We start from the raw sequence: 16,802 nt of genomic DNA, 5'->3' as shown, positions 1-16,802 counted from the left end.
AGTATCCTGTCTTCCACTCTTAATTAGCACTTTTCTTAGACAATATCACCACCTTCAACACCTCTTTGATCCTTTTGTCTGTGACATCTTTTGATTATCTGCTCCTATCACTGCTTGCTTATCTCCACAATCACCCCACCCTCAACTTCTCTCTCCCCCCGCCCCCCCACCTTAGACCAGCTTATATTTCACCTTTCTCCTAACTATACTCAGTTCTGCCGAAGGGTCATGAAGACTCGAAACGTTAACTGATTTCTTCTCCACCGATGCTGCCAGACCTGCTGAGTTTTTCCAGGTAATTCTGTTTTTGTTTTGGATAGTCAGGAAGCTGTTTTCTTTGATGACAGATACTGAAAGTACAACAGGCAGATTTCAAGGAAATAGTGTTTGTTCCCCTAATAATATTGAGCCCATCAGATATAAACCTGCCCCTCCCCTGCCTCAGCTCCCTGATCCTTCCCCGTCCAAAACCCAGAACTTACCTCATTCTGGAGGCTATGCCCTCCTCATCTGTGGGACTGCCTGCAGTCTCGGCAGCACCCACTATTGATCTCCAGTGCTGCTGGGACTGCTAGAGGTCAGGACTTCCTCACACTGAGGGGCAGAGGTTCCTCTCTCACCTCGTTCATGCCGCTGGCAGGGTGTCATGACTGCGGAATGACCTTATTTAATGTGGGTCAGCAGGCATCTGACATTTCTTCCGGGGAGGGAGCAAGCAATACCTCCCTCCCATGCAACTGCCCCCCACCCACAAACCCCTGTAAAATTCAGCTCCATGTTTCCCAGTCAGACTTGTATATTCTATGACCATAAAAATGTCACAAGACAGGAATCTTGACAGAATCTGTATTTGTATTCCTGGGTCTGTTTTTACACAGTGAAGGCTTTAATTAGCTTTTTCCAGAGTGAAAAGTTTTGATTCTGGTAAACGAATAACTAGACATCCTGTATTCAAAGAAGTACCGTTGCAATATAGATACTAATTTTACCACAAATATTTTATGGTTCTCTGCTAGTTTCTAATAAATGCAAAGAGGTTTTTGTGCCCCCTTCCGATTCATAATTGTTGATTCAATAGGGCAGAACCAGTTAATGGCCGAGACAGATCAAAAACAGCACCCAGTCACAGGATTCATTCTTGTTGGATTTCCAGAACAACGCCTTTGGTCCCTGTTTCTGATTGTATATATATTAATAGTTCTTGGGAACGTTTCTGTTGTGTGCATGGTTACGACAGACAAACACTTGCATGCATCCATGTACTTTCTTGTCGCCAACCTGGCAGCAATGGATGTGGTGTTGACGAGTTCAGTCATTCCTGAAATGTTGATGAGGCTTATATTGGACGTGAAAGTTATCCTCTGGAACAACTGCTTTAGTCAAATGTATTTCTACCACAGTATGTCAGCAGCAAAGATGTTGCTTCTCGCTGTGATGGCTTATGACCGTTCAGTTGCAATATGCAACCCCTGACATTATTTGTCCCTCACAAGAAATGGTTTTTTTTTGTCAAACTGACTGGTCTTACCTGGGTACTAGGCATAGCTTGTTTCTTGCCTCCAGTAATTTTAACTTCTATCTTTCCCTTTTGTGGCTCAAATGAAGTTTACAATTCCTTTTGTGAGTCACGAGTCTGATTTGCACACATGCAATCTCTGTCAAATTTTTCAATGTAGTTTTAAATACATTAATAGCCTTTTCAAGTTTTGTTACTCCTCTCTGGTTTTACATCAAAATATATAAATCATTAAAAATTCTCTCCCCGGAACAGAGAAAGCTTTTATACACCTGTGTAGGTCATGTGCTGGTTCTTAGTTTCTTTTTCCCCTCCGCGGCCCTTTATTTGGCATTATTCTATGTTGGGTAGAGCCCCCTCCCCATAATTCGTGTTGTTTCCGCTATTGTGTATGTGACCTTAAGTCCATTATTGAGTCCAATTATTTACATTCTAGTTGCAAAGGAAATAAGAGAAAAGATTCTTAAACTCATCAGAGTAAAAAAGATTTTTCCTCATATTGGAAGCACTGTTACTATTGACAACCCTTGAATTAAATTGAAGAATCATTGAGTCATGACCATTCTTGCCACGTATTTGTTTTTTGTCTTTGTTCATCACTTGACCAAAATCTCAGCTTTGTTTTCTGTTGGTAGCAAACTGAGACAGTATGGTTTGGAACAACATATTTGAATATATTGGGAAATAAAATTCACAATTATAGACTCATCTTACAAGAAATAACTTGCATTTCTATAGAGCCTTTCTCAACCTCAGAATATCCCAAAGCACTTTACAGCCAATGAAGTACTTTTGAAGGGTAATCACTGTTGTAATTTAGGAAACATGGCAGCCAATGTGTACATAGTATGCTCCCTGAAACAGCAATGTGATAATGAGCAGATAATCCGGTATAGAAAACATGTAGTGTCCTAAACCCAACCATCTTCAGCAGATTCATCAAAGACCTTCCCTCCACCATAGGGCAGAAGTCAGGATGTTTGCTGATAATTGCACAGTGTTCAGGGCCATTCACAACTCCTCAGATACTAAAGAAGTCCGTGCCCGCATGCAACAAGACCTGGGCAACATTCAGGTTTGAGCTGATAAGAGACAAGTAACAACCGTGCCACACAAGTGTCAGGCAATGACCATATCTAACGAGAGTCTAACCATCTCCCCTTAACATTCAACAGCATTGCCATTGCTGAATCTCCCACCATCAACATTCTACAGGTTACCATTGACCAGAAATTTAACTGGACCAGCCATATAAATACTGTGGCTACAAGAACAGGTCAGAGACTGGGAATTCTGTGGTGACTAACTCACCTTCTGATTCCCCAAAGACTGTCACCATCTACAAGGCACAAGTCAGGAGTGTGATGGAATTCTCTCCATTTGCCTGGATGAGTACAGCTCTAATAACACTCAAGAAGCTTGACACTATCCAGGATAAAGCAGCCCGCTTGATTGGCATCCCATCCACAAACACTCACTCCCTTCACCACGGATGCACAGTGGGAGCAGTGTGTACCATCTACAAGATACACGGCAGCAACTCACCAAGGCTGCTTTGACAGCACCTTACAGACTCACGACCCACTGGAAGATACTGTCGAAGGAGCCTTGGTGAGTTCCTGCAGTGCATCTTGTAGATGGTACACACTGCTGCTGCTGTGCGTCGGTGATGGTGGAAGTGAATGTTTGTGAATTGAATGCCAATCAAGTGGGCTGCTTTATCCTGGACAGTGTCAAGTTTCTTGGGTGTTGTGGGAGCTGCATTCATCCAGGCAAGTGGGGAGTATTCCATCACACTCCTGACTTGTGCCTTGTAGATGGTGGACAGGCTTTGGGGAGTCAGGAGGTGAGTTACTTGCTGCAGGGTTCCTAGCCTCTGACCTGTTCTTGTAGCCACATTTATATGGATAATCCAGTTCAGTTTCTGGTCAATGGTAACCCCCAGGATGTTGATAGTGGGGGATTCAGTGATGGTAATGCCATTGAACATCAAGGGGTGATGGTTGGATTCTCCCTTGTTGGAGATGGTCATTGCCTGGCACTTATGTGGCGCGAATATTACTTGCCATTTGTCAGCCCTAGCCCTGATATTGTCCAGGTCTTGTTACATTTGGACATGGACTGCTTCAGTATCTGAGGAGTCGTGAATGGTGCTGAACATTGTGCAATCATCAGTGAATATCCCCACTTCTGACCTTATGATGGAAGGAAGGTCATTGATGAAGCAGCTGAAGATCTGCCTCGCCTCCACTTTCCTCCTGGCTCCCTATATCCCTTGATTCTCTGGAGATCAAAAACCTGCCTATCTCAGCCTTACATAGTCAATGGTGGAGCATCCACAACCCTATGGGATAGGTGTGAACAAATGAAGCAATTTCTCTTCATCTCTGCGCTAAATGATTGGCCCCATATCCGGAGGCTGTGCTCCTGTGTTCTAGATTCCCCAGGCAGCGTCTATCCTCTCAAGCTCCCTGTGCGAATATCCAGTTCGTGATTCATGCATTTTAGAATATAACTTGGAGTTTGAAGAATTAAAGTTATAGAAAGTGGGGGTAAATGTAAGCAAGCTGCAAGGTCAGAACAGAAGAGATAGCACTATAAAACAGAGATTGAGAGACTTCAACAATGCATGACCTAACTGAAAATGGAAACAGAAAAATGAAACATTGAAAGGAAACGGATCACTCCAGTTTCTAAGTGAACAAAAACTGACTCCAGAGAATATCGGCTCAATTTACTCAGCATCTCGTCACAAGATAGCTATCTCATTCCAGGAACCAAACTAGAGATGTTGATTGAAGGATAAATGTTGGGCAGGATGGTGGGAAGAACTCCTCACACCTCTTTCAATAATGCAGTGAGATCTTTAATGTTTATTTGAGAGGACAAACCGGGCCATGTTTTAACCTCTTCTCTAAAAGACAAACCTCCCAACAATGTTGCCCTCTCCCGGTACAACACTGCACTGTCAGTCTAGATTTTGTGCCCAAGTCTCGAGTAGGGATCCCATCTCAAATATCCTGAATCACTTTATGTTTAAAAATAATGGGGTCACCCATTTAACGTGGAGATGAGGTAAAATTTTTTCTCCTAAGAGAGTTGAGAGTCTTTGGAACTCTCTTCCTGAAAAGGCAGTGGAAGCAGAGTCTTTGAATATTTTTAAGGCAGAGGTGCTTAGATTCTTGGTAAGAAAGTGGGGTGATAGGTTATTGGGGGTAGACAGGATGCAGATTTGAGGTTACTATCAGATCAGCCATGATGCAAAATACCTGTTCAATTCACCTGCCATTTCCTTGTTTTCCATCATCAGTTCTCTAGATTCACTTTCTCTTGGACCAATGCTCACGTTGTTATCTTGTTTCTTTTTAAAAATATTTATAGAAACTCTTTATCTGTTTTTATATTTCTGGCTAGCTTTCTCACATACTCTTAATTTTTTCCTCCTTATTAATCTTTTAGTCATCCTTTGCTGTTCCTTATATTCTGTCTAATCTTCAGGCTTTCCACCTATCTTTGCAAAATTATATAATTTTTCTTTAAGTTTGATACTATCTTTAACCTTTCTTTTTAACCATGGATAGTGTGTCCGTCCCTTAGACTTTTTCCTACTTGTTGGAATGTATCTATTCTGTGTCTTCTGAAATATCCCCTTAAATGTAGGGGATTTAAGGGGATCCCCTTAAATCCCCTTAGATATTCACTTGCATTGCCATAACCTCCAGGGCTATGGGCCAAACGCTGGAAAATGGGATTAGTGTAGTCAGATCTTTGTTGACTGGTGCAGACACGATGGGCCAAATGGCCTCCTGTGCTGTAGCCATCTATGAGTCTATGTTTGCCACTGCATCTCTATTGACCTATCCCTTAACCTAATTTGGAAGTTCACCTTAGCCAGCTATGCTTTCATGCCCTCATAATTGCTCTTATTTAAGTTTAAAAATATAGTCTCAGACCCACTCTTCTCTCCCTCAAACTAAATGTAAAATTCAATCATATTATGGTTGCTGCTACCTAGGGGCGCCTTCACTATGAGATCATTAATTAATCTCATGTAGTTGCACAATACCAAGTCTAGTATAGCCTGCTGTCTGGTTGGCTCCAGAACATGCTGTTCTAAGAAACTATTCTGGAAACCTTCTATGAACTCCCCATCTAGACTAGCTTTGCCCATCTGACTTATCCAGACTATATGTAAATTAAAATCTCCCATGATTATCAACATACCTTTCTGACAAGCTCCCATTATTTTTTCCTTTATGCTCCACCCTACCATGTGATTACCATTAGGGGCCTGTACACAACTCCCACAAGTAATTTTTTGCCTTTACCATTTTTCCTCTCTACCCAAACCGTTTCTACATCCGGGTTTCCTGAACTTAGGTCATCCCTCTCTATTGTGCTAATACCATCATTAACTAACAGAGCCAACCCTCCACCTTTTCCTCGCTTCCTGTCCTTCCTAAATGTCCTAAACCCTTCGATATTCAGGTCCCAATCCATGTCCTCCTGCAGCCATATCTCTGTAAAGGCTATCAAATCATAATTATTTATTTCTATGTACGCTCTCAGATTATCTGTTTTGTTCCGAATGCTTTGTGCATTCAGATACAGAGCCTTTAGTTTTATCCTTTTATAACCTCTTGTCTCATCTGTTGATTTACTGTTAGATCTGCACTCTCTATCCCTTCCTGTCATGGTCTGTTTTTCATTTCTGTAATAGTATCTTTCTCTTTTGCTTTGTTTCTATTCTTTGATTTACCACATCTTCCCAACTTTGTACCCTTGCCCCCACTGCTTAGTTTAAAACCCTCTCTACTTCCCTCGTTACACGGCTCGCAAGAACACCAGTCCCAGCATGGTTTCGGTGTAGACCATCCCAACGGTACAGATCCCACTTTCCCCAATACTGGTGCCAGCGCCCCACAAACCAGAACCCACTTCTCCCACTCCCAGTCTTTGAGCCATGCATTAATTTCTCTAATCTGATTTGTCCTATGCCAATTTGCACATGGCGCAGGTAATAATTCAAAGATTATGACCTTTGAGGTTCTGCTTCTTAATCTGGTGCCAAGCTCCTCATACTGACTATGCAGGATCTTTTTCTTTGTTCTGCCTATGTCGTTGGTAGCAACATGGACCACAACGACTGGGTCCTCCCCCTCCCACTGCAAGTTCCTGTCCAGCCCCGAGCAGATGTCCCGAACCCAGGTACCGGGCAGGTAACATAGCCGTCTGGACACTCAGACTTGAGGGATTCAAGGGCCTGCTTCTGTTGCTCTGTAAAGGAGTTCTATTTTTGAAGACCTGGGAAATCTTGCTTTCAATACAGGGAGAATAAAGGCAGGAGGAAGACTATATTGGATCAGGTATTTGGAGCTGAGAGGAAAGTTTAGAAGAGCAGTAATCATTGTTAGCATTGATAAAGTACAGAAAGAAGAAAGACGTTGGAAGTAGAGGTAAGAGGTAATCACTTATAAGCATGTCCAGCTTTTACTGTGCCTGGTCTAGTGTGGCAGGGATGATTTTTTTTTTATTCATTCACGGGATGTGGGCTTTGCTGGCTGGGCCAGCATTTATTGCCCATCCCTAGTTGCCTTTGAGAAGGTGGTGGTGAGCTGCCTTCTTGAACTGCTGCAGTCCATGTGGTGTAGGTACATCCACAGTGCTGTTAGGAAGGGAGTTCCTAACTGGCGGGATCTGAACTCACGCCTTTTGGATTGTGTCCAGTAACATAACCACGACATAACCTTATCCTAATTGATGCTCAAATCATGGCGTGCAGCTTTAACCCACAACCTTTTGACTCAAGGTAAGGGTGTTACAAAAGAGATGCAGGCATCTCTGCAAATATGGGAGCAGGTTTCACGTCTTGTGTCTTTAAAGGTTGATGAAAGAAAAATATTTAGCATCAAAAAGGCAACTTAGCTCATTAGGGGAGACACTGTATTGGTTACCACAGCACAGACACCACCATCCTAACAAGTGCAGTAATAACATTGATTGTAAACTGTCCAATGCATGTTTGCTGATATAAATTGACTATATATCTAATTACATAAAGTTCATAACACTGGTGCTTTGAAAATGCAATCAAAGTCTCATGTAAGAATTATTTCCCACTGTTGTGCTGCTATGCATGCTCAGGATATCCACGATAATGGGGGGAAGGTGCATCCTCGTGACAGTAGATTCCCAGTGTCTTTTGAAGCTTCATCTCCTCTTGCCTGAGCTGCATGGAGTCCACCAGTTCATAAATGGTCGCCAGCGACCACATGGGAGACAGGTACCAGGACTTGATGGTGCCGTCCTTACCGATTAGCAGCATCATAAAGTGCTCATCGCTGATCTGGAAGTGTTCACGAAGGCTTCTCACTGCCATTGAGGAAAGCTCCTCATCCTCTACCTCGGACCTCCCTATGTTCAGTAAATTAAAGCAAACATTTCAGCAAACAAATCTGAGTTTCACCTGCACTAAGTCTCATTAGCCATGCGTGGTCGGCAACGCACATGCTTCAAGGTTACAAGACTGTAGGTTCAAACCCCACTTCAGCACATGACCTCATGGCCTGGACTTGCACTCATGCGCAGCACTGAAGCAGTGCTACATTGTTGGAGGTACTGCTTTCTGGTTGAGTTGTTAAACTGAACACGAAACCCTGTGTAACCGTCACGCAGAACTTAGTGTATGAATTAATACATGATCCAACAAATGCTCTTACCATTTAATGGAAACAATTCCAGAGATCCTGAAAAGTCTTCCCCTGAACCTATCAACTTCAGCAGTGTAAAATGGCGAATTCCTGATCAAATACAGAATACAAAAAAAGTTTGCTTCTTCTATTAAAAAAAACACACACAGTACAGGGCATTTGCATTTATGATTTAACACTGCCATAAATGTCTTTGAGTGGAGGTGTAATGATGCAGCATCCCTGCCTCTGAGCCAGATGCTTCAGGTTCCAGTCCTACCCCAGGACTTGATGGCCAAGGAAGGAACATTCAAAACATAGCCAAACAGGTTGAGTATCAACTTGCACATCCTCCCAACACAAACTAATGGCAGACAGTAAGAGTGAGAGAGATTTCTGGTCAGCCGTATGATGAAAAGCTTCTACCATCACTATCCATAGCTCCAGACTACCAACTGCCACAGCAACTCAGATTACCTGAGTAAACTGTAACACACCATCAAATATCCTTGAAGCATCAGTGTGGTTTGTAGTAGGGTGACAGCGTAGCTTAGTTTGTAGCAGCCTCACCTTGAGTCAAAGGTTGTGGGTTTAACTCTTTTGGAGTCAACCAAATAAACTAAATTAACAAAATCAGGGACAAAACAATCACAGCCCCTAAATTAGGGAACTGCAAAACCAAAGACAAATTTTAAAGGAAACTTACAAACATTAAATCAAAATGTAGTTAAGGGGGTCGATAAAACACCCCAGTCCCCGTGGTGTCCACCGGGCAGGTTGTGGGTTTAAGCTGCACGCCATGATTTGAGCATCAATTAGGATAAGGTTATGTTGTGGTTATGTTACTGGACACAATCCAAAAGGCGTGAGTTCAGATCCCGCCAGGCAGTTTAAGATTCTAAATTCAGTTTATAAAAAAAAAACCAAAATCAGTAAACAATGTCAACAATGACCATAAAACTATTGTTTCATTTAAAAATCCACACTGGCTCACTGATATCCTTAGCCAGTCTGACCAATATGTGACTCCGGTTCCACATCAAAGTAGTTGATTTGAAATGGCCTATTAAACCCACCTGTTCTCAGGGCAACTAGGGATGGGGAATAAACGCTGGCCTTGCCAGAGAAGCCCACGTCCCAAGAATCATTAAAAAAACAAACTTGGCTGTCAGCCCTGTCCAGTACTAAGAAAGTGTTGCATTGTTGGAAAGTGTTGCATTGTTGGAGGTGCTGTCTTTCAGATGAAGTGTTAACTGAGATTACATAGGAACAAGAGGAGGCCATTCAGGCAGCTAAGCTTGTTCCATATTCATTTAGATTATGTCTGAACTGTAACTTACTCCCATTTACCCAGTCCTACCTGCCAGTTCTGGTGACTGTTGAAGCTCCCAGCATGGTTTTTGAAGAAGATGGACTCTTTCCTGTGTCCTGGCCAACAATCACCCTCAACTACCACCAATAAAACTAAGCATACATTTGTGCCAACAATTTTTCTGGATCTTTTTCTGTGTAAAACGGATTATGTTTTCCACCACAGTACTTTGAGTTCACTGTATTTAGTATGGTACATGTTGAAATGCTTCAGCAAGAGGAGACCAAACTTCCTGCTTCTGAATGCCGGATTGGTATATTGCAGGGAGCTTGCATGTGATGGCAGTGGAGTGTTGAAATCTCCCCAGCACTCCACCAGTTGGTACATGATCTGTTGGTGTAAAACACTGGAAGAAATGGGTTCTTTGTCTACCACTAGGCAAAGAAGTGAAAGAAGGAGGTGATGTTGAAATAACTTACCCAGATTGCAGGCCTGGCCATGTAATGATGTGAGCTGCTGTTGAAACACCCATTCTTCTTCAGAAGGAGATGAAATTATCAACAATCTTCGTTTCCACATTAACCTTAGAATAACAGTGCCAATATGAATTTCACATACTCCCATCAATAGATTTTCTTCTTTCTTGCAATTCCCAAACTGCTAAAATATTTCCACTTACAATTCCAGTTCAGTACACCATCTCAGTTTGAGGTTTCGGTTAGGTTTCCACCTCTCCCACAGAACTAGAACAGCTCAAACTAAAGTCATCAACCTTTGTGATTGTAACCCTGGGGCACTATTCCTGATTGTCTTCCTCAACCATATGCCAGCCATTGATACTTGACCACTTTATCTTCCTCCTCCAAAACATCTTCCCTGCTGCCCTTCTTCAGTGTCACACTCACCTATCTGTTTATGACCACAACATTTCTAGCAATGGCTTCTCTACCCACTTCCACATTGTCACTTCGGGATCCACCCTTATTCTCCTGCTCTTCCACATCTACATCATGCCCCAGCAAGATCCACAGACATGTCTGCAGATTTGATTTTTTTCCTTTATTCTTTCATGGGATGTGGGTGTCGCTGGCAAGACCAGCATTTGTTGCTCATCCTCAATTGCCCTTGAACTGAGTGGCTTGCTGGGCCATTTCAGAGGGCAGTTAAGAGTCAACCACATTACTGTGGGTCTGGAGTCACATGTAGGCCAGACCAGGTAAGAACAGCAGATTTCCTTCCCTAAAGAGCATTAGTAAACCAGATAGGTTTTTACAACAATCGATAGTTTCACAGTGACCATTACTGAGACTAGCTTTTAATTCCAGATTTATTAATTGGATTTAAATTCCACCAGCTACTTTGGTGGGATTTGAACCTTTGTCCCCAGAGCATCAGCCTGGGCTTCTGGCTTGTCCAGTGACATCACCACTATGCCACCCTCTCCCCTCTGTCACCCAGCTCCACCTCTCCACTGCTGCCTCTGTGATATCTGACAGGCCACTAGTCCCCATCCTCTCAAATATAAAATATCAAGCTTGTGTTTAAAGTTTCATGGCATTGCCCCTCTGTCATGAGGCTATTAATGTATATAATATTATTGGAAAATATTTTTCTTTTAAAATAGAGGTTTAGTCTGTGGGTGTGTCTTAATTGGATTAAAACCAGCTGGTCTGGGTGTTTTGATGTGTTCTAGTTTTGAGAAGTAAGAGAGTTAAAGTGCATTTGCATTTTTTGAATAGAGCATTCAAGAAGTGGGGTGAAATCTGGCACCTAGCTAGCAGAGACCAAGCAATATGTTTATATTGCTAATAAAATTGGTACTATGAAAGGGGTTTTATTGTTAGAAGAAGTGGAGTTCAAAGAGGCTGGTGATACCATGAGAATTCACATGCAATGAACTGTTCTAGGTATAACTTCAGCAGTTTTGTGTGTGCAGGGCAGAAGCAATGTAAGATCAAAGTAGCTGTAAACCTACAACTGTCTCCACAGGAAACAAAGTGAAAGGAACTTCATTTTGAATTCGTACAGTGAAATTGCTTTGTCTGATGTCTGGTTAAGTCTATGGGTTACTGTTGCCTTAATGGAGATTAGTTTGGGAATTTGTTAAAAGTTATGATAGTAGTAATTTGTAGCCACGTGTATATATTTAGCTTGTGTAAATTAACAAAATGTTTCATTTAGTTTAATATAAAACCTCTCGAGAACTGGCGGTCTGATTCCTGAATTTAGAGTTGCATCTCAAACATACCACTTAAAAATATAGGTTATGACAATTGATTAAAGTTTCCCTCTGGGATTTTTAAATAACTCAGCTTTACCAAACTGCTGGGTCATAACATCCTCCCTAGCTCTGTAATCTGACATGTAACACGTATGTATGAATGTAACACCTGACATACAATGCTGAAAAAATAAAATTTCCTCCAGCTAAGTATTGGGAAAGCCAGAATTATCGTCTTTGCCACCTACGCCCTTACCCTCCCTGTCCTGGCCATACCACAAACACTGTGGCTTGTCTCCCTTCAACACCACTATCTTTGTCTAAATGAGACCTTTTGCAAACTAAGCATCTTGTCCAGCTGAGTTTCAGATCCAATTTCCTTTCCATCACAAAGATCTCCGACTTCCACCTCCATTACACCACCCAGCTTAACTCTCCTTCAGCCCATCTGTTGCTGAAACCCTCATCCATGTACTCGTCACCTTCAGGCTCAACTAGTCCAACCATATCAGTAAGAGGCGCACGATTAGTGAGTGCAGACTTCGGCCTGAGTGAGACAGAGACCGAGTGAGTATATTTGGGAATTTGGTTCAAGTGGAAATTCAACTGGTAAATCTTTTTCAATTTTGGAGTAACTCTTTTCAGTCAAAACAATTAAACTAAATTAGCAAAATCAGGGATAAAGTAAAAGCAGCCCCTTAAAGGGAAACTACAAAAACAGAAGACAAAACGCAAAGGAAACTCACCAACATCAAATCAAAATGTGATTAAAGGGGTCGATAAAGCATCCCAGTCCCCGCAGTGCCCACCAAGCACGGAAGGCCTCGATGGTGCCAGTGGACACCGCGTGCTCCCTCTCCAGGGATCAATTTTGGAGTAGGAGTCAGATTCTGATCTAGAACTAACAACCCAGAATTAACAGGCCTCAAGTAAGTTAAGTAGCCTAGTTAGTGACAGTTAACTGCCAATGACCTGAAAGCCCTTTGCCTGAATAGGGCCTAAATTAGTGGAGTGTATTTGGTTCAAGTGGGAATTTGGTACATAGGGGGAAAGAGGTGCTGTAGGTAAGGTTTACTGCAAGAAGTGTGACTTAGAATAGAGTGCTGGGAGTTGGGTAATTAAGGGAGCTAGGGAAGGAAGGGAAGAAGTGCTCTTTTGCTTCCTGCTTTCTAACTTTCTCAGCCTTCAGGAAGTGGTCATTCTCTGCTCCAGGTGAAGAAGCTAGTTATTTGGTGAGTGACTAAGATTTATTCTATTCTGAAGGTTCAAAATAGTCTAGCAACAGGTGGTAAGGTTAACACAATATATAAAAACAAAAGTAAAATATATAACTGAATAAACTAGTTAAATAGTTAATTAGAACACACTAAGGATGTCAGGACAGGTGATGTGTCACAGCTGCAGCATGTGGGAGCTCCTGGATGTCAGTTTGATCCAGGGCAAACATGTCTGCAGTAAGTGTTTGAAGTTTGAGCAGGTTCAGCTCAGAGTTTATGAACGGGAAGTTGAACTACAGACATTGCAGTAGAGGGAGGTGGTGGTGTAGTGGTATTATCACTGGACTGGTGTTCCAGGGACCAAGGGTAATGCTCAGGGGAACCCAGGCTCAAATCCCACCATGGCAGATGGTAAAATTTGAATTCAATGAAAATCTGGAATTAAGAGTCTAATGATGACCATGAAACCATTCCTGATTGTTGTAAAAACCCATCTGGTTCATTAATGTCCTTTAGGGAAGGAAATCTGCTGTTCTTATCTTGATCTGACCTACATGTGACTCCAGACCCACAGTAGTGTGGTTGACTCTCAAAATGCTCTCTGAACAAGGGAATTGGGGATGGGCAATAAATGCTGGTCTAGTCGGGGATGGGCAATAAATGCTGGTCTAGTCAGCCATGCCCACACCCCATGAATGAATATTTTTTTAAAATTAAGGGGGGAAAGTTACCTGGATTATTTGTACCAGAAGGCAGTCACACCTCTTAGGACAGGGTCTTCTGATTTGGTTCGGGACAGGAGAGTGTGACTGCAAGTGAGGCAGGTAAGGGGACTCAGAGGGCAGGAGTGTGAGCCGCTGCAATTGTCTAATAGGTTTGAGGTTTTATCAACTTGTTTGGTTGGGAGTGGGGGCTGCAGGGTGGATGAATTAATTGGCCATGGCACCGTGGTACAGGAAGCCTGTTGGGGTAGGAATGTATTTGGTAGTAGGGGATAGTATAGTCAGAGGGATTGATAACCATTCTCTGCAGCAAAGAGCGTGAGTCCAGGCGGCTGTGTTGTCTGCCTGGTGCCAGGGTTCAGGATGTATGCTTGGGGCTGGAGAGGAACTTGCAGTGGGAGAGGGAGGAACCGGTCGTCGTGGTCCAAGTAGGCACCAACATCATAGGTAGGACAAAGAAGGAGGTCTGCATAGTCAGTATGAGGAGCTAAGCACCAAATTAAGAAACAGAACCTCAAAGGTCATAATCTCTGGATTATTACCTGAGCTACGTGCAAACTGGCATAGGACATAGGAGATGAATGTGTGGCTCAAAGACTGGGAGTGGGAGAAGTGGGTTCCGGTTTGTGGGGCACTAGCGTCAGTACTGGGGAAAGTGGGATCTGTACCGTTGGGATGATCTACACCCGAACTGTGCTGGGACCAGTTTTCTTGCGAGCCGCATAACTAGGAAAGTAGAGAGGGTTTTAAACTAAATAGTGGGGCAAGGGATCAAATTTAGGAAGATGTGGTAGATCAAAAAGCAGAGACAAGATGAAAGAGAAAGGTATTATTATGGGAAATGCAAAACAGACTGTGACAGGAAGGGATAGAGAGTACAAATCTAACGGTATATCAACAGATGAAACTAGAGGTTATAAAAAAAATGAACGGATAAAACTAAAAACTCTGTATTTGAATGCACGAAGCATTTGAAACAGAAGAACTGAGAGCGCACATAGAAATAAATAATTATGATTTGATAGCCATTACGGAGGCATGGCTGCAGGAGGACATGGATTGGGACCTGAATATCGAAGGGTTTAGGACATTTAGGAAGGACAGGAAGCAAGGAAAAGGTGGAGGGTTGGCCCTGTTAGTTAATGATGGTATTAGCACAATAGAGAGGGATGACCTAAGTTCAGGAAACCTGGATGTGGAAACGGTTTGGGTAGAGAGGAGAAATGGTAAAGGCAAGAAGTCACTTGTGGGAGTTGTGTACAGGCCCCTAATGGTAATCACATGGTAGGGTGGAGCATAAAGGAAGAAATAGTTGGAGCCTGTCAGAAAGGCACAGTGACAATCATGGGAGATTTTAATTTACATATCGACTGGAAAAGTCAGATGTGCAAAGATAACCTAGACGAGGAGTACATTGAATGTTTTCAGGATAGTTTCTTAGAACAGGATGTTCTGGAGCCAGCCAGAGAGCAGGCTATACTAGACCTGGTATTGTGCAATGTGATCGGAGTAATTAATGATCTCATAGTGATGGCAGCCCGAGGTAGCAGCGATTATAATATGATTGAATTTTACATTCAGTTTGAGGGAGAGAGGAGTCGGTCTGAGACTATGTTTTTAAACTTAAATAAGGGCAATTATGAGGGCATGAAAGCAGAGCTGGCCAAAGTGAATTGGCAAATTAGGTTGAGGGGTAGGTCAATAGAGATGCAGTGGCAAATATATAAGGGGATATTTCAGAATGCACAGAATAGATACATTCCAACGAGTAAGAAAAATTCCAAGGATGGAAACACCATTCATGGTTAACTAGAAAGGTTAAAGATAGTAGGGTTAAAGAAGGTTAAAGAAAAAGCATATAATATAAGTAGGCATGAATGGGTCTTTTTCAGGTTGGCAGGATGTAATGAGTGGTGTGCCACAGGAATCAGTGCTGGGACCTCAACTGTTTACAATTTATATAAGTGACTTGGATGAAGGGATTGTTGCCAAATTTGCTGATGACACAATGACAGGTTGGAAAGTAAGTTGTGAAGAGGACATAAGGAGGCTACAAACAGATATAGATAAGTTTAAGTGAGTGGGCAAAGTTCTGGCAGATGGGAGTATAATGTGGGAAAATGTGAAATTGTCCATTTTGGCAGGAAGACTAAAAGAGAAGCTTATTATCTAAATGGTGAGAGATTGCACAGCTCTGAGGTGCAGAAGAATCTGGGTGCATGAATCACAAAAGGCTAGTATGCAAGTACAGCAAGTAATTAGGAAAGCTAATATAATGTTATCATTTATTGCGAGGGGATTGAATACAAAAGTAGGGAGATTATGCTTCAGTTGCACAGGGCACTAGTGAGACCACATTTGGAGTACTGTGTACAGTATTGGTCTCCTTATCTAAGGAAGGATGTAAATGTGTTAGAAGCAGTTCAGATGTTTACCAGGCTAATATCTGGAATGGATGGATTGTCTTATGAGGAAAGGTTGGACAGACTTGGCTTGTATTCGCTGGAGTTTAGAAGAGTAAGAGGCAACTTGATTGAAACATATAAGATCCTGAGTGATCTTGACAAGGTGGAGGTGGAGAGGATGTTTCCTCTTGTGGGGAAGAGCATAACTAGAGGCCATCAATATAAGATAGACACCAAGAAATCCAATAGGGAATTTAGAAGAACCTTCTTAACCCAGAGAACAGTGAGAAAGTGGAACTCGCTATCACAGGGAGTGGTTGAAGTGAATCATAGATTATTTTAAGGGGAAGTTAGATGAGCACCTGAGGGAGAAGGGAACATAGAGTTATGACAGTGGATTTAGACGAGGAAAGATGGGAGGAGGCTCGAGTGGAGATGAGCACCAGCACGGACTGGTTCGGCTGAATGGATACACGGCCAATGTAATCCTGTATATTACATGTTTATAACCCACTCAACCCAATTACCAGTATCTGCCAAAACTGTCTGTATTCCCTAGGTGGAAATTATATTATTTTACTGAGAATCTGGTTATGTTCCAGATTAGTACAAGACCCAGTGTTACTAGAACTGCTAAACCTAGCTTTCAGTCTGGATCATGCTATACAATAGTCAGTTCTAGCAGACAGATAGTTTACACGTGGGATTCACAGAGGCTGT

At 42.4% G+C, this 16,802-nt stretch overlaps 2 protein-coding genes across 2 annotated transcripts in view; one reads left to right on the top strand and one right to left on the bottom strand.

The window, feature by feature from the left end:
* The first annotated feature begins 1,224 nt into the window (after nucleotides 1-1,224).
* Nucleotides 1,225-7,617, top strand: LOC144689851 (olfactory receptor 4K13-like). The gene is given in 3 exon segments (XM_078557294.1): nucleotides 1,225-1,498; nucleotides 2,337-2,406; nucleotides 7,025-7,617. Coding segments are annotated over 3 exon segments (426 nt in total). The 3' UTR covers nucleotides 7,107-7,617.
* The window catches only part of LOC144691924 (coiled-coil domain-containing protein 80-like), a 22,603-nt gene continuing 13,242 nt past the window's right edge, over nucleotides 7,442-16,802 (bottom strand). The window contains exons 5-7 of the mRNA XM_078560498.1: nucleotides 9,997-10,100; nucleotides 8,236-8,316; nucleotides 7,442-7,930 (exon numbers count right to left, since the gene is read on the bottom strand). Coding sequence (XP_078416624.1) covers nucleotides 7,647-7,930; nucleotides 8,236-8,316; nucleotides 9,997-10,100 — 469 coding nt within the window. The 3' untranslated portion in view covers nucleotides 7,442-7,646. The remainder of the gene's footprint in view (nucleotides 7,931-8,235; nucleotides 8,317-9,996; nucleotides 10,101-16,802) is intronic.

The sequence above is a fragment of the Cetorhinus maximus genome, chromosome 2 (genome assembly GCF_964194155.1).
Source record: "Cetorhinus maximus chromosome 2, sCetMax3.hap1.1, whole genome shotgun sequence".
NCBI lineage: Eukaryota > Metazoa > Chordata > Chondrichthyes > Lamniformes > Cetorhinidae > Cetorhinus > Cetorhinus maximus.
The sequence above is the reverse complement of the archived record's forward strand: the minus strand, read 5'-3'. Positions and strand labels throughout refer to the sequence as shown.